Source organism: Epinephelus moara, chromosome 7, assembly GCF_006386435.1.
Source record: "Epinephelus moara isolate mb chromosome 7, YSFRI_EMoa_1.0, whole genome shotgun sequence".
NCBI classification, from domain to species: Eukaryota; Metazoa; Chordata; class Actinopteri; order Perciformes; family Serranidae; genus Epinephelus; species Epinephelus moara.
In genome coordinates, this window is record NC_065512.1 from 13,833,593 (window position 1) to 13,858,997 (window position 25,405).

Consider the following 25,405-nt stretch of genomic DNA (forward strand, 5'->3'; position numbering starts at 1 on the left):
TACTCGCCACGTGGACTGCCAGAACCAGGGATTGAACCGCCGATCTTCGGATTAGTGTACGACCCACTCTAATACAGACCTTCACTACCTTCGCCCCCATGTGAAAAAACATGTGTTTGGGAAGTACTGAGCAATCATTCATTTTCTGTAACCGCTTATCCTGTTAGAGGTCGTGGGGGCTGGAGCCTATCCCAGCTGACATTGGGTGAGAGGCAGGGTTCACCCTGGACAGGTCACCAGACTATCACAGAGCTGACACATAGAGACAGACAACCATTCACACTCACATTCACACCTACGGACAATTTAGAGTCACCAATTAACCTGCATGTCTTTGGACTGTGGGAGGAAGCTGGAGCACCCGGAGAAAACCCATGCTGACACAGATAGAACATGCAAACTCCGCACAGAAGGGCACCCTGGGGTTCAAACCAGTAACCCTCCTGCTGCACCACAATGCCGCCCAATAGGATTGAGCATACGACTGGCTATTTGAAACTTGGATTTTACTGCATGAGTTGCATTGGAGTTTGTAAATAGATGTTTTAAATTAATTTTGCTGTTGTTTAACAAGCTCACCTTTTACTCCAATTTATCAAGAATATTCAGTTTTCCTCATAAATTCAATTCAACATGGGGTGAGTAATTCATACACAAAAGTATCCCTTTAACGGGAGAAACGTCTTTTAAAGAGCTAGTCATAGTCACTTTTTGTCAGTGCTCACACTGTGCATGGCTGATTTTTGTCATGCACACAAACTTTTAGCTCCAAGTCATTTGCTTACAGTAACAACAGTTTGTTTCTTAAATAATGTTACTTTACTAATACATCAGCAACAATGAGCACTGAAATGTAATCAACTTAAAATGCAGAGTGCATTTTTCATTACTATCTTAAATAGAGCTCAAGAATAAAAGTGCATAATAGATGGCATTAGCATAAAATATTATCTTCTGTGCTCTGTGCTCTACTGACAAAGGAGTAACACACACACACACACACACACAGTTGGACATCTTTTAAATGTTCCTATCCACCAATACTGCAGACAAAAGACACCCAGAAGGGCTACAAACAGGTAAGCTGCCCACCATGAAAAATAATTGCACAAAGGGAATTTCCCAGCTCAGTGAAGACAGATGGTAAAAACACTGCATACTGAGTGCCTCTCTCTTTTCTCCTGTTTTTTATTGAGTTGGGTATGTCCTTTCTGCACAATCATTATTCACCCTGAGTGTTTCCCTGTTTGTAGCCCTGCTGGGTACATTTTGTGTAAAGTGACACAGAACAACACCTAAAACATATCCATAATGTGAGTGTGCCTGCCTTTATCTTTTGATGACTCATTGAGGGGGATTAAGGGCAATAAATAGCGCCGAACATGAATTTGCAAGACAGCCATTCGACTGACAGCGTCATCTAATGTGTTGGCCATGTCACATTACTGTCAGTTTTTATGACCGCACACACGCACAAGCAACCTCTCTTCCTGCTTCACATATAACATACCACCATCTGCTCTGGGGACTCTGTTACCCTAGCAACTGGTGATGTCATAACACCCCTGCCTTATCGATTATCTCTGTACTCGTCAAACGGCCGACACCAGTGTGCGTCTGTGTTGATGTTTAATTTGTCATCCTGTCTGAGGTGAACAACACCTTAATGACAAAGTCACGTCAGTAGACACCGGCCTGAGACATTTTGGCTGTATTTTCATGGAAGGACGCAAATGAGCGTGCAAACAGAGGTGAGGTGAGGGTGTGGCAAATCCATTTTTGCCGTTTTAGTGAGCAGAGGTGCAGCTGTGTTGCAGTGCAGCACACGCTGAAAATGGGCTGGAGCAGGATTAATACATTGTTAAGTAGATGAATACTTAATCAGCAAGTAGGCTTGAATAATGGTCAATCAAGTCAGCTCTTCTGTTTCCACTTTGTTAAGGGGGTAGGAGGAGAGTCCAAGGAAGCTGCTCCCAAGAAAAAAACGCTCTTTGACAACTCCCATAATATCTCCATTTACATCAAAGTACATAAACATGTTCCAGAGAAAATGCTGCAGTCTCTGTAGAATACTACAGTAATATTACAGCCAGGAGCCACGTCCGATGTTTTAATTTAAAGATACTTGTATTTTGTGTTTCTACTAGAACATGTTTTCATGATTTAATGCAAAAACAACACTTGATTTTCCTCACACTGTCTGTGCTGGAACATGTGAATTCTCCCTCTATCTGAAACGCTCTGTTTTAGTGCCTGTCTATTTAAACTAAACCTCGTCTCGAAAAAGCCCAGTCTACTCTGTTTGGTCAGTGTTTTTGTGCCTTCTATATCTCGGCATCTCCTACAAGCACCCAAGAATACCGCTGGGCTTTGAAGCCAAATTGACATAGTAGACAAACTATAGAATTACAGCTTTGGGGTCCGTCACCTTCTGCCATTGGGTCCACAAAGACTTTTTCCTGTAAACTTAAATTGTGAAAGACATGTCTGTATAAATCAGTGGGTACATTTTTTTGAGCATCACAACCCCACCAAATGATTCATTTCAGTATTAGGATTTGATCTGAGAACATTTCGAAAGTCTATAAGAGCTGCACGACTGGCTGGTGAAAGTCTTTAGCATGCTCTATCAGCCCGGCAATGCAGAGGCAGAGCGAAAGATCCAAGTAATTTCACACAGGGAAGTTATACTTTTTTGCACAACTTTCATAGGAATGAATGAGGCCCAACATCCATCCATCTATCTATCCATTTTCAACCGCTTATCTGAGGCCAAGGCACGGGGGCATGAGGCTGAGCAAAGTACACCAGACATCCCTCTCACCAGCAACACTTTCCAGCTTGTCATGGGGAATCTTGAGGCCTTCCCAGGTCAGACAAGATATATGATCCCTCAAGCGTGTTCTGGGTCTGCCCAGAACATCTCTAACTGGAGGCGCCCAGGAGGATCCTGATCAGATGCCCAAACCACCTCAACTGGTCCCTTTCAACATGAAGGAGCTACTCTGAGTTTTCTCTGGATGTCCAAGCTCCTTACCCTATCTCGCTGAGCCCAGCTACCCGACAGAGGAAACTCATTTTGGCTGCTTGTATTCGTGATCTCATTCTTTCGGTCACTAACCAGAGCTCATGACCATAGGTGAGGGTTGGGACGTAGAGGGACCGGTAAATTGAAAGCTTTACCTTCTGGCTCAATTCTCTCTTCACCAGGGAAGTCTGGGGCAATGCCTGCATCACTGCAGATGCTGCACCAAACCATCAATCCATCTCAGGCTCCATTTTACCCTCACTTGTGAACAAGACTCCGAGATACTTGAACTCCCTTGCTTGAGGCAGTAACTCACTCCCAATCTGGAGAAAACCAGCAGAGAACCATGGCCTCAGATTTAGAGGGGCTGATGCTAATCCCGAACTGCTTCATACCCAGCTACAAACTGCCCCAGTGCATGCTGGATGTTACGGTGTGATGAAGCGAACAGGGCCACATCATCTGCAAAAAGCAGAGACGCACTTCTAAAGTCACCAAACGGGGCCCAATGTCCGATGATATATGGAGTTCTCTTTATACATCCATGGTCTCAGCACCGTCTGGCAGCCAGGAGAATGAATGTAACGGAGAATAGTAGCACTTTCTCCCATTAAAAATCACCAATAAATCTTCTCAACACAACTGGACATGTTCCAGCAAAAACATGATCAGAAATCTGGAAGATATTAACAACGTTAGCAACCAAGATCACAGGTTTCCCTGACATTAGCATGTAGCTACATTTAGCAGTGCAGCATAATGTAACATAATGTTAACACTTGTAGTAGCATGCCTGGACCACATGCCATATAAAGAAATCGATCATGAGCTGACGTCAGCTTGTCTTGAAAGCAGAAAAAACAGTTGGAATCAGTGTATTCAGAACCGTCTGACGCCTGAGGGTTTTTGCCACTACCTTGTGTCTTTTTGCTACCTCATTATTTATTAGGCAGTTTAATATGAACATCAGACATTGTAACATTATATATATGACAAAGAATAAGGAAAAGCACAATAGGTCCCCTTTAAGTATCCACCCTGTTTAAATCATGCTGAAATTCCCAAGACTTTAAATTAAAGACAGCAGATAGAACGTGGCTACAGTGACCTCATCAGCCATCATAAATTCTGCAGTGGAGCAGGTCGACCATTACTGTAAGTACTTTCGGAGACACACTGAGGTAGTGTTTTGATGTGAATTTGAATGTGAGCTTGAAATGTTCAAATCAAAAGGGAAAGCTGCAAAATTAAACAAAAATAAAAGATTCATGTGATTTTTGGAGACGTCTGTGTCTTCCTTGCATTTGTTCCATTTTCAGGAAAGTGGTCTGAATCCAGTGAAAATGCATGCCCATTTTCATGTCAAAATGAGCACCAAAATTGTGCAGCACTGGCCAATCTGCATAAATACAACCACAGCTGTGACACTCCTCTCACCAGAGAGCTGCGAAACTAACACAAAGGCAAAAGCGCAAAACAAAGCTCTTGTATTGCATCTACATATTTGCTTATACTGTCAAAAAACATTTAAACCCAATGTAAAATCTACATGTATTCACTGACTGCACTACTTAAAACAAAAAGTAAGACTCAACCTAGATTTGGAGATAAGTACTCCACAAGATTTCCAAATCACCTCACACCACGGATTGGCAGTTTTAAACCCACTCTGGCAGCCTTGTTATCTTCAAAGCCTGCCGTCTCTTTTGACTTGATTTCATTTTCAGTTGTGTGACAGCTGCAATGAGTCCAGCATCACACCAAATCTAATAAATCCAGTCAAACGACGGCCCCCTCTGTGCTTTGTCTCAGCCTGTGGTGTGAATAAAAGCATTCCATTAGCACCCAAAGTGAAGCACCTATCAAACGGTTGTATTGTCAGTATCAGGATGTATTAAGTGGTTGATAGTTGTTAAAAACACATGCAGTGAAGTGGACAATAAAAGCAGGCTGCAGTAATCAATTCATTTAGATGCATAGGCGAGCAAAACTTGCACCACTGTTACAGAGACTGGGTCTGATTTTCCGCTATTGACCGACAGATAGTGCTGAAGATCTGGTTAAAGCCAGTACAACAGAATTAATGTCACATCTTTAATCACAGAGGCACAAGCAACCTGTTCTTCAAGTTCCTCCCTGGGCATTGATTAAAACCCCTAAAAACTGAAAATTATATATCCTCCTGAGACCCGAAACATTGTTTGGTATACATTTTGGGATCAGAAGGATCTAATAAGTCCCAATGTCCTCAAATGAGACGATAATAAAGTCCCAATGTCCTCAAACGACACTACTTCCTAATGTTGTCAATAGAGACGATAAAAAAGTCCCAATGTCCTCAAACAAGATGACAATAAAGTCCAAATGTCCTCAAATGACACCTCATTCCAATGTCCTCAAACAAGACAACAATAAAGTCCCAATGTCCTTTAATGAGACTACGTCCCAATGTCCGCAAACGAGAAGATAATAAAGTCCCAATGTCCTTAAACAAGACTACATCTCAATGTCTTCAAACGAGACGATAATATAGTCCCAATGTCTTCAGACATGTACTTTCTAATAAACTGTGTCTTAGCTTGTTGGTGTTGCTAAAATTAGTAAGAATTTGTTGGCATATCAAACTGCAAACTTTATTAATCATAAATAAACATGTTTCAACAATAAAATGTGATCAGGTTTTGGACCTTGCCCACTTTGGTGTCAGGGTCGGCTGCAGACTGACTTGGCAGAGATGGCTGCCATCTGGTTTTACGTTAGACACGTATGCGCATGCATCCACACGTTTCCCCATTTTTCCAGTGGACATGAACACTTAATCAGCTGCCCTTTGGCTCACGACCAATCTTTCCACAAAACCTTGGGCAAGTCTGTGAATCCATTTGGTTTCTGCACCTTTTTGCGATAGGTTCACTCCCATTGCCCCCACGAGAGGGAGTTTTCTGAAGTCTGGGAAAATATACCTGGTGATGTCATCAGGGTTTTTTGGTTCGGGCTTGGGGACTCCAATTTTTTTTTTAATAACAAATAGCCTGTGGGTGCATGGACTTTGATGGATACTGGAGTTTATCAAGCAGGGAGAGTCAAATAAAAGGGTTGCATTGTGGGAAGTGTAAGATCACGTATTTTTTAAAGCTTAACTGAAGCACCCCTTTGTTAATTGTTGTCTAATCTCTTTGCCAAATTTGTCAATCAAAACATTTTTGAATGCATCATAATCCCTTGCTTTTCTCTTCCTGTAAAATGTTACCATATTTTTCATGATTCATCCTGGATTTTGGGGGCATCTAGCCAATCAAATGTGATTAATTCCATCCCACTGTATACAACTGCTCTTAACCACTACCTTGAGAGTTGTAATAGCAAGCAGAGCAATATCATAGTAGGAGGTCTGTGTTTGAAGAGCTTAGTTGCAGTCTAATTTACTCATTTTTTCCCTTTACTTTCCCTTCTCCATCTAACAACACAGGTGAGGGAAGTGTGGGTGGAGGTGAGCGGTCCTCCTCCTTAGCTCCTTATCTCTCTGCCGTTCTGTATAGTTTCATATTCACAAAGCCCCTATAAGCAATCCAATCAAATCTCAAGGATTTGATGAAATCCCTCTCGGAATGATTGCCCACATCTATATTTTCTGTTTCACTGTGACATAGGTCACATTGTACAAGGTAAAGACAGTTACTACCATTTCACTGGGCCTTCAGTTAATCCATGTAAGAAACTAAAAGTCAATATATCTCAGCCTCTGCACCTGCAACATCCGTGGCTGTAGGCATTATGTTTTTGGTTTGTCCATCCATCAATTCGTCCTCCCCATTCTTGTGAACCCAATATCCTTAACCTTAAAGGGAATTTCCTCAAATTTGGCACCAATGTCCACTTGGACTCAATAATGAACTGATTAGATTTTAGCGGTCAAAGGTCACTGTGACAACACAAAACAAGGTTTGGCCATAACGCAAGAATTCATATGCTAATAATGACAAAATTTCACACAATGTCTAATAGAATAAAATGATGAAATAATGCCATTTTCTATCCAAAGGGTCAGCTTCACTATCACATCATAATACTTTGCAAAAACACTTCTGTGGCCACACCATCACTCAGTGAAGATAGCATGTTTCTCACTGAGAGCGATTCACCGGAATCATACATGTCAGTATCGTGATATCTTTTTTTTTTTCATTTTGCCAAAAAATTTGAGCATAGTTCAGGCAGGACAAGATGTTAAGCTCAGCTCACATCCCAGCTACATCAACTGATCTCAAACAGCCCAATCAACTGATGGAGCAGCTGATTGATGGAAGGGAGTCAGCCGATAGATCACATGATTCCTTTCTATGCAACCAATTGGTGAATCTCATTCAGGGCGCCCTATTTAAACTGCTCTGGCCTGCCTACTGTTGCTGCTTCCTCTGCAAACTGCTTTGCAACCCACCTCCACCCCAGCCCCTCCTTTTGCATGCTGTGTCTGACTTATCAGTGTCATGTCTGTTTGTCATTGATGCTGCTCTGTTCTGTTCCCAGGGGGTCTTTGCTGCTGCTCTCACTGCCTTAATCTTTCCATGTAGGCACATGGAAGGGCAGGGTGATTTGCTCTCATTGGCTCAGGCTCTTCTTATTTGCACATGAAAGGGCAAAGAGTTGTGCTATCTCTGCCTTAAGGCTTTCCATGTAAGCACGTGGAAGGACGGAGATTTGCTCTCTCTTCCTTAGGCATTCTGCGTAGGCACATGGAAGAGGCTTTCTGCATAGGACAGAGGAAAGGCAGAGAGGCCCCAGAACAGAGCCATACTGCCAAATATAATACTGCAAATGGAAATAAAATTTTCTTTCACTTAAGTGTTCCTGACTGCAATATACTTTATTCCTTTGAATTCTTCACAACATATATTATATAAAGCTGGACAGACTGCAATGATTATTCAATTAACCATTGGTTGTCAACTATTAAATCAATCGCAAACTATTTTAATAATTGAACTATCACATTGAGCAATTTTTTCAGAAAAAAAAAGTCAAAAGTCTTTGATTCTTTCTGTTTTCTTTACTTTTGCTATGACAGTAAACTGATTATGTTTTGGATGTGGAGAAAACAAGATATTTGGGCCTTGGAAAACACTGGTCAACTTTTTTCACCATTTTCCGATATTTTATTTACCAAACAATTAACTTATTAATCAAGAAAATAATTGACACAGCACTCAACAATGAAAATATTTTTAGTTCCAGCCCTAACAGACATGGATGTTAACTTATGGAGGCACAAAACTGCTTGTTTAATCTGTCCTTTTCAGGTCTCTAGTAATACAATAACAGAGTGCTGAACTACCCCTTAAATACAGTCGTGCAAAATGTGCGTATGTGCCATTAAATATTAACAATCACATAGTTAATGTCTACTACAGACCACGCTTCAGAGAGCAGAGAAAGGAATCCCGGGAATCAGCAGAAAGATGTTGAAAGCAGGTGTTTCCTTGAGGAAATACCGCAGTATAAAGAATGTGCTATCCACAAGCATCTTGCCTCCACCTCTCAGGAAGAAAAGCTCTGAAGCTGCTGTTTCAAATTTCAAGGCTTTTCCGCTCAAGCTGCCATCTCTACCAGCCACATTCATCCATGCCTAAGTGATTTTCTACGTCTGTCTCCTTCACTTTCTCTCTTTCTCTTTCTCCCCCTCCAACTCTCCCACCCTGCTTCCTGTCTCGCTCCATTGTGTTTCTCACAGACCTTCACTCCCTTTCCCTTTTCTTTCCCTGCTCATCCTTTGCTTTCCATTGAAGCTTTGCTGTGTTACAATTATTTGTCTCACTAAACCAAATGGGCACCCTATGAAAATAAGACTAATGAAATTAAACCACACATGCACACATAGGAGCCACCCTAAACACTAAAGTATGCATAAATGCACAGTCAGCTTTCCTCTTTATTGTTTATTATATAATAGATATAAACTGCTGGTCTCAGCAGGCATTACAAATTCTGATTCTATCTGACTGTGTCTCACAGTTTTATGGATCTGGATCCATTCATTTAGGTGTTTGCATCGGAAAATATTTATTCAGCCCTGTGCAGGTTGGTGCAGATGTACACTTAAACTGTCACGGAATAGATTGGGATGGGAAAAACAAAATGCAATTTTTAAAAGGAAGAATATATGGATCCCATTAATTGTTCCATTGCACAGGGTAATTTAAAGTTCCATTTTGTTGCAGCAATTGGAGATAATTTAAAGGTACTGCTGGAGGAATTAAAGCTAATTAACTCTCCCAGCACAAGTTAATCTTTGCTGTTTCATTATGCGAGGGGGCCACCATGCCTGCTCAACCCTGTTGTTGTGGAATTGTTTTGAGGCCGTCAAAACCAAAGTCTGTTATGGAACAGACACAATATGTAATGAATAGTTGAGGCATTCAAAGGCACTAAATTGGGTCTATTTGTAGAGTGCACTTCGGCAAGGTTGAGGCTTCATATCGTAGTTACCGCATGTGAGCTTTGTTTGCCGTATTGTCGTCATTGTTCCATTGTTAGCTCATGGTGATGTTAATGTAGCTGTCTCCATGGTAGTGCCCTGCATTATGTTTCACGTGCCTGATCTAATCAGCAGCTTTCCCATTCATGGATGTGAGCAATGTCTATGGCCCATGGATGGATTACTGGAAGTGCCTACTCGGCACAGACCCAGGGACCCGTAGTGTCAAAGGCCCCCTGGCCTTCAAATGCAAAATGACATTCATATTAACACTTACTGACCAGGAAGAAACACAAAAAACACACAGGAATTTGCCAACATACACAAAGTGACTACAAAGAGACACATAACAACCACAAAAAGACACAAAATGACTACAAGTTGACCCAAGGCTACCCCCAAAAAAGGCACAATATTATCCCCTAAGACACAACTACCTCAAAGATACACAAAATGATCTTATTAAAACTCAAATTTAACTCAAAAAAGGCCAAATGCCTACAAAAAGACACTAAACGACCACAAGGAGACACAAAATAAATACAAAGAGACACAAGACATCCAAAAAAGACACAAAATGACCACATAAATTATCTTAAAGAAAGCCAAACACCTACAAAATGATGCTAAACAACCACAAGGATACAGAAAATGCCTAAAACGGCACACAAAACAACCACAAGAAGACACAGAATGAACAAAAAGAGACACAAGAAAAAAAAAAGGCACAAAATTAAATGAAAAGATAGCCAAATGCCTACAAAAAGACACTAAAACGACCACAAGGAGACACAGGATGACTACAAAGAGAAACAAGACAACCAAAACAGACATAAAAGTTACCTCAATGAGACACAAAATTATCTCAGAAATACACAAAATTACCCCAAACATAGCCAAACTGCTACAGAGAGACACAAAACAACCACAAAGACACACAGACTAACAACAAAGCAACACAACACAACCAAAAAATCCACCAAAGAAACCACAAGGAGACATAAAATGACTACAAAGCGATAAAAGATGACCAAAAAGACACAAAATTACCTCAAAGACACACAAAATTGTCCCATGAAACACAAAAATACCTCAGAGACAAAAAAGTTACCTTAAAGATAGCCAAATGCCTACAAAAAGACACAAAGCAACCACAAGGAGACATAGAATGACAATGAAGAGACACAAAACAACCAAAAGGAGACACCAAATTACTATAAAACGACAAAAGACAACCAAAAAAGACACAAAATTACCTCAAAGACTCACAAATTTACCCCATAATGCACAAAGTTACCTCAAAGATAGCCAAACGCCTACAAAAAGACACAAAGCAACCACAAGGAAGACACCAAATGACTACAAAGCGACACAAAACAACAAAAGGAGACACCAAATTACTATAAAATGACCAAAGACAACCAAAAAAGACACAAAATTACCACAAAGACACACAAAGTTATCTTAAAGATAGCCAAATACCTATAAAAAGACACAAAGCAACAGCAAGGACACACTAAATAACTACAAGTTGACACAAGGCAACCAAAAATGACACAAACTTATCTTTAAAGAGACAAAAAAATTACCCTAGAAGACACAAATTACCTCAAAGACAGCCAAACTGCTACGAAGAGACACAAAACAACCACAAGGAGACACTAAATGACTACGATGTAAGACACGACACCCAAAAAAGACACTTAACAACCACAAAGAGACACAGACTAACAACAAAGCAACACATTACAACCAAAAAATCCACCAAAGAAACCACAAGGAGACATAAAATGACTACAGAGACACAAAATAACCAAGAGGAGACACCAAATGACTACAAAGAGACACAAAATAACCAAGAGGAGACACCAAATGACTACAAAGCGATAAAAGATGACCAAAAAGACACACACAAAAAAAACGACCCACAAAATTACCCCACAAAACACAAAATTATCTCAAAGGGACAGAAAGTTACCTGAAAGATAGCCAAATGCCTACAAAGAGACACAAAGCAACCACAAGGAGACACAGAATGACTACAAAGCAACACAAAACAACTGAAAGGAGACACCAAATTAAAGCAACACAAAACAACTGAAAGGAGACACCAAATTNGGAGACACAGAATGACTACAAAGCAACACAAAACAACTGAAAGGAGACACCAAATTATTATAAAATGACCAAAGACTACCGAAAAGACACAAAATTAACTCAAAGACTCACAAATTTACCCCATAACACTCAAAGTTACCTCAAAGATAGCCAAATGCCTACAAAAATACAATACAATACAATACAATAATGTTTATTTGTTTAAGAAGGGACAGTGTACATCAATAAACATTCCTTTTAAAGAGAAGAAAAAAAGAAAATGTAGATGCACCCAATTGCAGCCAGGGGCTGATTTACATTGGTAGTCCCCCTGCCAGATGTTTATCAGCATAGTTCCTAAAAGGTAGTATAAAATCAATACATTACACATAAAATATACAATTACAGTATTTGATACATTAAAACACATAACAGTCTTATCGTTGCAGTATAGAGTCGGCCAGCGACACATAACAGAAGTATTGCACACATCATATTGCCTCCAGTGCCTTAAGTATGTATATGCTTTACGCCTTGTTTCTGGGTGCAACCAGGTAACAAGCAGACGGGGGAGGGGGCTGTATGGGGTGTGTGGATAGTGTGTAAGCCTGTAGCAATGCAGAGTCCAGTACATAGATCTTGTTGTAGTTGTGATCAGTTTTGACAGATGACAGTAGTAGATGTAAAACACTAGAAATTAAAGTGCTGTAGAGCTATTTTCCAAGAGCTGTTAGTTACTTTGCAAAGTACATGGTAAACATTTGAGCCTGAGACCAGAGAAAAAGGGAAAGAAAAAAAAGAGAGATAGATAAAGACACAAAGCAACAACAAGGAGACACAAAATGACTATAAAGTGACACAAGACAACCAAAAATGACACAAAAGTACCTTTAAAGAGACAAAAAAATTACCCTAGAAGACACAAATTATCTCAGAGACAGCCAAACTGCTATAAAAAGACACTAAACAACCACAGAGAGACACAAAATGTCTATAAAAAGACATAAAGGAATCACAAGGAGACAAAAAATGACTACAAAGAGTCACTGACCGACAACAAAGCAACCAAAAAAGACACCAAACAACCACAAATCACTTAAATCTGTGTGTCTTGCTCCTATATAGAAGAGGTGGAAGGGCCCTTTGCATATCTGTGCCCAAGGGCCCATTGTGTTTTAAAGGCCCATGCTATGGCCACTATAATGATGTACAGTAGGCTACAGTCCACATATGCCCTCTTGTCATTTGGAACACAGCTGAAACGCTGCAGAGTCCCCAGTGACTTCCTCCACAGTCCAGTGAAACAGGAAATCAATGCTTCACATTAACCCCTGATAAATCCACAAAATCCCGACACCAAGCAGGTTGTGCTCCTGGTGCTAACGCCCACTGCCGACTATATTATGAAGTTGAGTCACTGTGCTGCCGACAGAACTCAGCACTCTGTACTGTACCTTTCCTTTGTGTCCTCCCTCTCTGAAGTGCAGGAGCACTGAAAGGTATTCCCCAGAAAATTACAAAAATGAGCAAAATGAATGTAGAAGCTGTGCAGTGAACAATGCACCATACAGCACTGTGAAGCTGATTGATTAAGGTTGCTGCATCAGTGTAAAACACCGGTACAGGAGATGCCTCAGAAGACTTCTCAGTGTGCTCTGCATAGCTACTAGACAATTTATCTTATTAAAAAATGACCATAGCGTACTTTGGAACAATGCGGGTTGTCAGTCATTCCAGGAACAACAGTAACGTGAGCATTGTGCATTGTTACCTCTGGACGTAGGCACAGCGGCTGTTTGGCAAAGCTGCACCGTCATTTTGGCTTTGCATTTTGCTGTCTGGCAGTTCTATTGATGAATTAAGTTGCGACTAATCTTATTTCAAGTAGGAAATTATTTATATAAATGTGAACCCCTCCCATAGCGGAGTGGATGAAAGCACCACTGGCTGTCATTCCTCGTTACATCCAATCACACAACAACTATACTTGAAGCAGCAGTCAAACTTCTATTGGAACTTGAATCGAAATACTTTTTGGGATTACTTGGCTCAGAATGTGATTTCACTTCACCCAATTAGTTTTATGATACTCCAGTTTAATACAGAATATTGCAGACGTGGCCAGGGGCGTTTATGTCCACTGCCTGTTAAGATTAATCAGCGCAGCTTTGCAAAAGGTGAGAATTTGTTCTCCCCACTTTGGCTGAGAGGCTCTGGGCTGTGTACATGTGTAGTAGTTCAGTGTGATCTTAATTACAAATTTGTGCATCAATGGATGTAGTAGGTGAGCAGTTAGTGGACTGACTGCATGTTTCCCCCTCCTGTTTAAAACATTTTTTGGCCTCACTCAACTAATAATATTAAGATTGTGGAATTTTTACTCCTGCACGAGAATGTAAGGGTGCCGTCACACCTGCAGTGTTCAGTTCGGTTCAATTGAACTCAAGTTCGTTTACCCCCTAAGTGCGGTTCATTTGGGCAGGTGTGAACACGGCAATCACACTCAGGTGTGCACCAAAACAACCAAACCAAGACCTTCTTGAAGAGGTGGTCTCAGTCTGGATACAAACGAACTCCGGTGCGGTTCATTTGTGGTGAGAACGTGTTCCGACCTGGATGTGAAGCAACTGCAGTCACATGACACATTGTTTGGGTTAAACATGAGCATGTTACAGTCCTGGAGGATTATTAATGTGCACCTCCTCCTGTACTGCCTTAATATGCACATTCAGCACATCCAATGCATCAAAACATTGTTTTCTAGTTGGAGCCGCGCCTCGTTTTCAAACTGTATGGTTTGACTAAAATGAACAATGACAGCAATATAGTCCACGATGAGCAGCGCTAAAATCAACCTGCGTAGTTGTCCCTCCATTGTGACATTAGAAAGTGTCACATTTATCTTGCAAGTGTACTCTTCTTCAACGTTTGCTTTACTTCCTGGATTTTTCCCACATGGAAATTCTGACCAATCAAGAGCAGCTTTCTCACACAAGGCATTTGATCTGGTCCGCTTGTAAATGCTGCCGTGAGAACACGAACCACCTCTAGGCAATTATACAACTTTGTGACAAAATTAGTCCCTGATTCAGACCAAAGCAGTAAATAGTAGTAGCAAGATGGTGGCTCACACTGATTACCTGCAAGCTTTTGTTCTCTTATTACAGATATTTGTTTTTATCCAAAAAACAAGCATGGGTCAACTATTAATGAGATCACTGCACACTCCTTTTTCTGATGATTTCTCACTTGACTTCCCCACAGTGAGTGGTAGGGTCCTATATAAACCTACATACACATTAATGCCAAAGTTAGAGTAGTTTTGGTTACTTCAACTCCTTTAAAACGAGCAAGAGAAAATGGGAGGAGGCAGTGTCGTTTAATTCTGTGCACAGGTCAGGATTCGGCAATAGCTTGTTTGCAATCGTGATTACTACAATAGTAAGACTCAAATGGAGGGCAGGAACTTATAAATATTCTGTGTGACCTAGAAATAGAGGAACATGACTACATAAAATAGCTAGATGAACTCGCAGGCAGCACGTATCATCAGAAAATTGAAACTCATGTCGGCTATAATACAAAAGAAAGAAAAGTAATTTTGCCATCAACTTTATCGATTTGCCCGGTGTTGTTACAAATGACCTCATCCTCAAGACCTCCTAACGTTACTGATGTTACATGGCAAGCCAATGACAGCATACAAGAGTCTAGTGGACTGCAACTGTTTTGTGTACGATCAGATCCACAACTGAAATGATTGCCATCTTGTTTTTGGACAGTGAGTTAATGTGCTTAGGTGTAGCTGTCTTTTATATTTCAATTCGATGCATGGATGCACCACTGACAGGCTACTGTTGCTAGCTAACGGTGGCTAACTTTAGCTACTATTTCCTACCTACTAGGTCAAATGTTGCCAGAGGTCTGGTTAAACGCCATTAAAAATCTGGCATGTGTCTAAAAACATGGAGAAGTTGTCACAGCAAATTGTTGTTGCATCTAACTCGAGGCAAGTTTAAAAGTTTTAACATTATATTTGACATTAGTTGACCCTACTCTAGACTGAAGAGACAGGTTTTTGATCCACATCTGCCGCTGTTTCTGAATTTACATCCTACTACTTTTGGGACTTTTGGATTGATAGGAACAGCCGTAAACAGCACAAATCATTGGCATTTATACAGTGTTGTTAGTTTTTGCCTCTAGTTGCGTGCCTTCTATGTGGACAGCGCACCAATGTATGACGTCATATGCATAGAAGCTGTATTTGAATATTTCTCTATGCACACACAACAGGCAGATATTGCATGAGTTAAACACAAACAGCCTCTGAAGCGTATTGGGTTTTCTAGGCCGAAAATATACACTACTGTTCCTGGTGAATCTGTTCCCCCACTTTCACCTCACTATCATCAATCAACAGACTCAAGGGTGCATGACTGGGACAACAAGGGGAGCACAACCTGGACTTTTGTTTTTCTTAGTACAGGCTTCCAGTTTTGCTTCAGTATCTGATCTAATATTAGTATTAGGCCTAACATTTGGAGGCTCCAGGAAAACAAGCTTCCTCTGTCCAGAAGGGCCACTAATGAAGCATACAGTGCAGTGTAATAAATCTAGACACATCAACCCACGGCTTATTCTATTGAGAGAGCTGTTCCGGCACTGGCTTACACTGTTGCAGGCAAACAGTGCACCTTAATCTCACATGTATTCATATGTATGAGTGCTTAACTAAACAAAGACCTACAAAGAACTAGCACACATTTACAAGCAGTAATACAAACCCGCAAATACATTCATGTTTATCATATTCGACACGGTAAACGCACAGAGTGGACGTGTCTCATTTCAGGGCTTGTTTGAAGATGCTATCAGGTTTGATTGCCGGGCACCCTGGTGTCTTTACAGCCCTCTTAAGGATGGATTAAGAGATGTGAAACACTGGAAATGGCCTATTTTACGCCAAGAGGTGAGGACAGAATACAGGCCTGCTGCAGTCACCATGGCAACAGGAGCGGATGGGAAGACCAGGTACCTCGTCCGAAGCAGGGCAAATTGGACGTTCCTCGACACTTCTTCACACTGCTCTCCAGAGACAGCGAGCAGGACAGAGGATGCTCACACTTCTTCCCGGCCCATCCCTCCTTGCAGTCGCACCTGCCACAGTTACACTGGCCGTGACCTGCCAAGAGTGAAGAGGAAGAGGTGGACGGAGCAGAGAGGTGAGACAAAGTGGAGGAAAATTCTAATAAGTGTACTGAAGGGTTAAAAACAGCTCTGAGTGAAGTGGGAACTGAGCAGCGTGGTGAGGTTATGGAGCAGAAAAGAGGACAAAGGGGGAGCAAGAGAGGCAGTAAAATAAACAAGAGGCAGCACATGCTGGAGGTGAGAAGATGAAGGAGGCTATAGTGAACATCGGCTAAACAAGCTTCGACTGTCTAGCCTCGTCTTAGCTGCTGGGTGACCACCAATAGTTATACCTATACTATACATGAATGTATGCACCAAAGAACTGTGAACTGTGCATATGCTCAGATGCTCACATACATTTTCTGGTGCATAAATTACTAGTAAGCACAGTGGTAGCATCCATCATATTTTGTTCATTAATCCAGTGAAAAGGTCATTCCCACCCTTCCCTAGTTTATAGTTAAGTTTTATAGGAAGTTCACTTTCATGGCTTTGAACTTGCACCAGAGGGTTACAATCAGATTGAAAGTCGTTGTTAGTGTGCGAGGAACTGCAGTTATCAAAGGTAAGACAATACATGGTACTGACATGGACAGTTATAGCTGTGCATTGTATAAACCAGTTGTCCAGTTAAGTTTGCTATTTGGAGAAATATCCTCCTGAGTTCCGAAGTTTTGTTTGGCTCCCATTTGTAATTTCTCCTAGCTATCTGAGATTAGTAGGACCTGATAAGTATTAAAAAAAAATAACATCGTCAACAATAATAAAGTTCCTATATCCTCAAATGTGACGATAATAAAGTCCCAGTGTCCCTCAACAAATTCCTTATGTCTTCAATCAAGTACTTCCTATTTGACAGCGTGTTAGCTTGTTGCCATTGCTGAGATTGGTCAAATTTGTTGTCATATCAAAATAAATCATTATTAATAATAAATAATCAAGTTTCAAACATTAGATGGTTTTGTACCTTGTCCACTTTTGTATTGGGATCAGCCGCATACTGACTTGGCAGAGATGGCTGCCATCTTGTCTTTTTACATGGATTGGTGTATTGTGGTCTTACTGCCACTAGATGGCACAAATGTGTCCATGAACCAGGACAACAGGTCTAAGTTAAGTAAAATGAAGTGTCCAGTAAACCCAAAATGTCTTCGTATGAGGACACAGGGTCTCAGGAGGATATGCCTGTTTGCTGTTGTGCAGAGAGTTAGATTAAAAGACTGATATCACGCCTATATACAGACAGTGGCTAAATATGTGAGCTAACTGGGGGCCAGCAACCACTTAGCTTAGCTTAGCTTAGCATAAAGACTGGAAGCAGCAGTAAATAACTAGTCTGGCTCTATCAAAAGGTAACAAAATCTGCTGAACAGCACCTCTACAAAAACAATTATATGGAAATGAATAATTATGTTTTTGACATTTTAATTTTTATAAATCAAACTTAAGGCCTAGGAAAATTCTTACATTCTCCACTTGCAAAAATGTGCAGCCAGCTCTGGAAAGTTAAAGTACCAAATGATAAATAGCCACCTTGTTGATGTAGATTTTTTTCATTATTTTTAGTCAAAAATAGCTCCTTTGATAGTAAGGGTTGCCGACTGCTGCACTAGACTGTGAGTCTTTAACAGGGGTCCAAAACTCCTAGGGGGTCCCCAAAGTTACTGCAGGGGGGCCGCAAAATTAGCATTTGATAATTTGATTTTGATTAGTTATAGTTAATATACATTAACATTAATCTATTCATTAAAAAATATACTTTACACAATATTAATGATGGGCTAACTGTTACCCATGAATCATGTGAGCAAGGTTACACTAAATCATATTATTATTCCCAGTGTACAGACATTCCTGAGAGCCAAAGTTGATCGTTTGTAACTTTTCGAGCAAGTGACTCTGCCATACCTTTCACCTCAGAAACCACAGGTGAAAGCGCAAACATAAGGAAACTCAGTTTTATACAATATATGTAGTAGGGGGTCCCTGCTACACCTCTCTTTGACCTAAGGGGTCCTTGGCCTGAAAAACAATGAAGACCCCTGTACTACAACCATCTGAGGCTCCATGAAATTACTGCAAAAATGTAGTTTTGCCATTCATACACTTATTTGTGGGTAGATTTTGTTAAAATACAATAATAAAGAAACAAATGAGCACACCAGAAACTGCTCCTTTGGGTGCCCGAAACGTCACACGTGGTGATACTATTGAAATTTCCAAAACGAGCAGTTTCTGATGGACGGACCTGTTTTTGTATTTGTTCTTCTGTCCAGCACCAAGTATTTATCGTTTTTGGATATGCATGCTATTTTTGAGTCTTTAGTAGGCAGATTTTGTTACCCTTTTAAAGACCCAGACTAGCTGTTTCCCCCCGTTTTCAGTCTTTATGCTAAGCTAAAGCTAACCAGCTGCATATTAGGGCAAGAACATGACAGTGATATTGATCTTCTCATCCAACTCTAGGCAAGAAAGCAAAAAAAACAACAACACATTTCCCCAAATCTTCAACCACTTATTAATTATCTTTAAGAGGACTCAGGATTTCTGTCAGTGTGTTGCATACAGTTGTGTGAATCCAAAAACAGCATTCTGACCTGAGCAGAAGTCATCCGTGTATCGGTCGTAGGTTGCATGACAGTTCCTCTCGTCGCACTCGCATGTGTCTCCGTGAATATCTCCCCAGTCGCCAGAGGGATCTACATCATAGCAGTTACACTCCCCACACACACAGGTCCCTAAACACAACACAACAGCACATACACACATACCGTTAATTCACATTGTATTAATGCTCTTTTGTAAGTTTTCTTTTTAGAGTCATTCAGTCCAAATAAATCAAGACAAACAAAGCAATGCTAAATATAACTTACTGATTATGACATGATGAACAGGGGGAGAGCTTTTCACACAGATGTGGGTGGGGGTGGGAGGATTTAGTTATCTACTTCAGGCTGCAGCCAACAGGATAAATACAACTTCTCCTTCTGTCTCTTTTTTCCGTCCTTTATCTACGAATCTGTCTGTCTCCTTCGCATTTGTTTTACATCTTAGCCGGGGCATCAGCTGAGCAGCAGCCAGTGGAAATCCCATTTTCTCTTATCAGCAGTGACAGAGCACGGGGAACCCCAGGGGAGCCAGGCCAGCTGGCAAGCCTGTGGGCTGTGGCTGGCGCGTGTCTGGCCCTTGGCCCAAGGTTCAGTCTCCCTCACCACCGTCATAACCCTGGAGCCCTGGATTTATAGAGCCATGCACTTTAATGTCTGCCGCAAATGTCCCAGCCTGGCTTCACTGGAGCAGATTACACCACCTGTACTAGTTACTGTTCAGAAATGTTCTGTAAACGCTCTATAAAATCAGGACTCCATTAGAGAGCGCATTTATGTTCTGTATTTTCAGACAGTGTTTGACTAAAGCCCTGTTTCCAGCTAAAAAGCGACACACAAAAGGGAATCATTCCCCTCTTTGTGCGTCATGCAACCGTATTATCTCCGAGTCAAATTGTTTTGATCAAAAAATCATGTATAGATGCACGTATTTAGCCTCCAGCATTATGTGGCTGTTATCATTTTGACAGCACGCCAGTTAGTGTATTATTAGCCCAACTGAGGAGGCTAGGTGAACCCAACAGATGGAAGGGGTCGTCAGTTTGTTGGAATGAAACAGAGTAATCTACTGTCTGTCAAATCCTTCACTCATTCATTTCAGAGTGTGAGCGGCGCGGGAGATAAAGGTTACTGTTGAGCTAAGTAAAGGAGAGAGAGAAGATATTTCACATTCTTGTGCAAAACACTTCACATCGCTACATCTATACAGGGTGATGAAATCAAATCAACCCTCTTATGTAATCATCTTCCTTGATCCGTCTCATATAATCACCAGGAATTATCTTCACAATGCTTTAAAGGAGGATTAATTCAGAGCAAAATGGCTACATGCCATATAGGGATGGGAATTGAGAATTGTTCCCATTATAATCAGCGCCAAATTGTCTGACTTCTGAAAATTGCGTTGCACTTGAATGGGGAACGATGCTGAAATATGTTGGCATATTTTACTAAACTGGAGGGGGTAAAATAGGGCTTTATGATATTCTGAGCAAAGGTCACACTGTTAACAATGTGCTTTAACATCTGTTGGCATGTTCGAAAGAGATGTTTTAAACAGTTTTACAGTACAGATGTGTTGCATTTTGACAAGTGTATCAGTTATCTCAAGTAATTTAAGATAAAATCTAATAATCCCAAGGGAAAGTGTGTGCAGCAGTTGCAATACAGCAATTTCAGTTGTGTGTGGGCGATACGGTGGTATACTGGTTAGCACTGTTGCCTCACAGCAAGAGGGATGTTTGTTGGACCCCAGAGTGAGGGGTTCGTATCTCGGGGTGTGGGAGCCCTTCTGTGTGGAGTTTGCATGTTCTCCCTGTGTCACCGTGGGTTTCCTCCAGGTGCTCCAGCTTCCTCCCACAGTCCAAAGACATGCAGGTTAACTGGTGACTCTAAATTTCCCATAGGTGTGAATGTGAGCGTGAATGGTTGTCTGTCTCTATGTGTCAGCCCTGTGATAGTCTGGCGTCCTGTCCAGGGTGTACCCTGCCTCTCGCCCAATGTCAGCTGGGATAGGCTCCAGAGACAACCCAGTCTCACTCTGAAGTTGTCAAAATACAGCGCTTGGGCAGTGACTTACGGCGTCAGACACTGACGAAAAAAGCCGTCCTTTAACATTGGCATGATACGCATCTCGGTGGTGTCGGCGGAAACACGGCACGACAAGAACAAAAGTAAAGGAGACGAAAGTCCGAGTGGGGTGGGCAGGAGTGGTGGTGGATGGGTCCAACAAACACCGACTTTCACAGAGGAGAGCTGTGTTCCCGCCCCGTAAGATTATAAAGCCAAACCTTGTTCTTTTTTCTTAAACCTAACTATGTGCGTTAGTTGTTGGAGGAAAAAAAAACGTCAATTTGTGGTGTTGTAATGCCGTAGTGCGTTTATTTTGAAAGAGACTGTATGTAAATGTAAATTTCTGTAAAAAACAGAAGTGTATCTTGAAAGAAGACAATGCATGTAACAGGCAGAACTTGACACGGCGTCCCAGAACTTCAACAACCAGGCTACCTTTTACGTTGTATCGGGACGTGGAAAGTCCGTAACTAAACGTCAATATGTGACGAGGCCGGAGTGAGAATGTGTTCAAAGAGACAACCCTTTCTCATTCCCAGGTCGTCAAACACTGATGCTTTGTCACGCCCCTTGTCGTCTGATAGTTATGCACAGGGCACCCTTTAGCGTCTCTATTTGTCACACACTTTAAACATATTGTAACATGTATTAATATTGCGAAATATTCATGGTTAGGTTCAGAATAAAGATCATGTTTTGGATTAAAATAAATAAGTTTGTTACGTCATGTAATGTAACGTAAATACATCACGAGTAGGGCTGTCAAAATTGCTCAAAAATGACATTCGAATATTCCTTCTAAAAATAACTCATAGGTTTGAACCATTCGAATTTTTTTTTTTCGCATTATGTCCACAAGAGGGCAAACTAATACAAGGAAACATACTTGTATATGTATTAATACAAGGAAACATTGTAGGTATTTTTATTTCAACATAAACGTCTTTGAAAACATTTACATACCTACACATTAAAACACATAAAACAATTATCTGGGAGCAGAACCGCTTGTCGACCAGCGTGGAGAAATGCACGTCTGATGTGAATGGAAGTGCTCCGGCTTGCGCGAGAATTTCGGTGCACTGCGCTTTGCAGCACTTATGCGGGCAGTGTGGCCTATGCAGTGCGTTCAGTGCAGCGGCCCAGGCCAACGCCCACTCGCAAAGAGGACAGCTGTGGTGGTGTTTTTTTTGTCTCCACAATCGAATATCAATTTTCACATTCGAAGGTCCATTTTTTTTTTTCAAATTCGAATTTAAATTTGAATTTAGAATATTCGTTGACAGCCCTAATCATGAGTGACGTCAGTGCTCGACAACCGTATGTAAACTATGTAAAGTTGCATTTCAACAACTGTGACTTTCACATGGGACACAAACTGCGGTCGGTTTTGTTTGTATTTGGCCATTGCCCCCAGAGGCTTACCATCAGTTGGTTCTGAGATTGGCTTTTGTTCAACAAAGTGAGCAAGAAAACTAAATTAAAGCTATAAAACCTGCAACTTTTTCCACAATCCAACAATGTATCAAAAAGGGATCGATAAATAATTCAATTGATAACAGGTACTTTAAAAAGACTCAGAAAATGCTGTCGAGTTAAAGGAGCAAGCCGGAAAAAAATGTGTATAAATTGATTTAAACTGAGATGAACTCCCTTTTAATTGCAGTCATATTTCCTTTGTTCGGTTATCTGGTAGCTCTTGGGATGGTGAAGCCTTTCACTGCCCTTTTCCATACTAAAGAGGAGTACAATGGGCTACTACACCACGAACACAGTGGATGGTTGTTAATGCTGTGTCAGCTGTGCACTTAACCATAAATCATGGGGCTCTGTCCATGTAGCCTACCATTTAGCCCTACCACTTAGCCAGCCCTTAGCCAGTCCACTGTAATTAATTTTAGAGAGCTTTACTGAAATCCCGCAGGATCACTTGAGCTAGGTTAGTGAAGCTTTTTCTCTGGCTCCCCGGTCTGCCAAGCTCTGATGACTTTCAGGGAATTTACATGAGGATTTCTTAAACCAGTCTTCTTTCTCTTTTCCTCTGTATTCCTCCTGCTTGTTTTTTTTCTATGTTTCCATCTCTTTCTTCACTCTCAGTATCGAAGGTGAACGTCAGAGGTGACTCTTTTTCATCTGTGACAGCAGAAGTCACGCTGAACTGTTCGGTTCTCTTGTCACAAACGCTGGAAACTATGACAGATCAATCAACATTTATTTAAATCTATATTAATATATCTAGAGTATTAATTCCATTCGTTTCCTCCCCAGTGGTTCACTACTCCTGGGATAGTAGCTGTGTCTCAATTCAGGGACTGCACCCTTTGACGGACACGGCCTTTGCGGACAACGTTGGCCACGTGCCTTTGAATACTGCATCAGTCAAACTGAGTGGTCTCCGAAATGGGCAATCAGGTCTGCGGAGGATTTCTTGGTTGCATCGCCAGTTGTTCTCGCCCAGACCCAGTGGCACTCCTGTTACCTGGCAACCAGCTGTGCTTGGCGAAAGAAGGAGTTAGCTAGTAAGTTAGTTAGCCCTAAATCATGGATCCAGAGAGTGTTATTATATATATATACATTTTTATTTGATGCTTGAGGAGATGATTCACTGCCGGAGACACCGCCGTTTGATCTATTTCACGCTAATGGACTGTTTTCAGGTAAACTTATTTAATTAAGATCGTTTAAGCCGTGTGCTTTTAGCTAATAGTAATGCTAACAACAGTTAACCATTAGCTAGTCAACAACTGTTAGTTAACTTAACTTGATATATAATCATCACCAGTGCATAATACATCTAGGGATAGGCTGTGCCATGAAGCCTTCATCCGTTGCATCTTCCAAATTCTGGGAAAGAAGGCCACATTTGAAGGAGCCTTCGAAATAGGACAGCCTTGGTTGCGCGGATGTGACGTAATCAGTCTTCAAATGCAGCCTTAGAAAGCTGCAGGCCCTGAATTGAGTCACAGCTAGTATCTTATCCTCCTCTTAATGACCTTAGATAACAGACAGGAAATGAACCTCATCCCATTTAGATTGTTTGTTTCCTGTTTCCTAGCAACACAATTCAATTGCAATTGTCACTATTATGAGGTGGCTTGTAATAGGGTTTGAAGCTGTAGTGACAATTTACAAATTACAGAGCTTCCTGGCAATACTTATCATTACAGTGTTTTATTGCCCTGTGAATCAGTGATAATAAATATCCGCACAATGGCTGCTGGGAAAAATTCTTTCTAATTTTGCTGTAGGAACTTAACCATGAAATAATTTAAAGTAGGATCTCGGAAGACTGTACACTGTATACAGTACTGGCTCTGAATCTGTTAACAGACCTCTGTTGCTGCAGATTTTGCCATCTGGAGAGGTGCATCTCCGCTTGCTTTCCCATGGGCTGATGTCACACTGGAATTCACATTTGTCTCCATGCCAACCAGCAGCACAGTAACAGTTTCCACAGTAACACTGGCCATGGCCTGGAAGCAGATCAGAATGCACATGCAACAGCTTATGAGTTCACCTCTCCCAGTGTTACAGACTGACAGACAGTTAAACAGATGTTGACATTAACTCCTTCTTACCCATTTAAGTGTCCAGTTTTTAGGATTTTAAAGGAATACTTTGACCCCCAAATGACCATATCAATTATTCAACCTGTGTAATGTTGTGAAGAAAACTCACATGCCTCTGGTGAACGAAGAATCCAAAAATAAAGAAAGTTCTTGATAACTTCAAGTTTAACAAGCAAAATTATTACAAAATATCTAAAGGCCAGTTCAGATCAAAGATTCGTGATGAGACGAGTTGAAACAGGCAACTACTTGCAATACGCCGCTCTGCAATGCTCTAAAAACCTGCAGGTTCAGACCAATGCAACTAGATGAGATGGTGTATCATCTCTATGCAACAACTCTCTGTACTTCTGTTCTGATTTCAGCT

The 25,405-nt window shown here is 41.1% G+C and overlaps 1 protein-coding gene across 1 annotated transcript in view; it reads right to left on the reverse strand.

The window, feature by feature from the left end:
- itgbl1 (integrin, beta-like 1) overlaps positions 1–25,405 on the reverse strand; it is a 78,838-nt gene that overhangs the window by 25,272 nt on the left and 28,161 nt on the right. The window contains exons 5-7 of the mRNA XM_050049066.1: positions 24,802–24,942; positions 19,388–19,528; positions 16,636–16,782 (exon numbers count right to left, since the gene is read on the reverse strand). Of these exons, the coding sequence (XP_049905023.1) occupies positions 16,636–16,782; positions 19,388–19,528; positions 24,802–24,942 (429 nt within the window). The remainder of the gene's footprint in view (positions 1–16,635; positions 16,783–19,387; positions 19,529–24,801; positions 24,943–25,405) is intronic.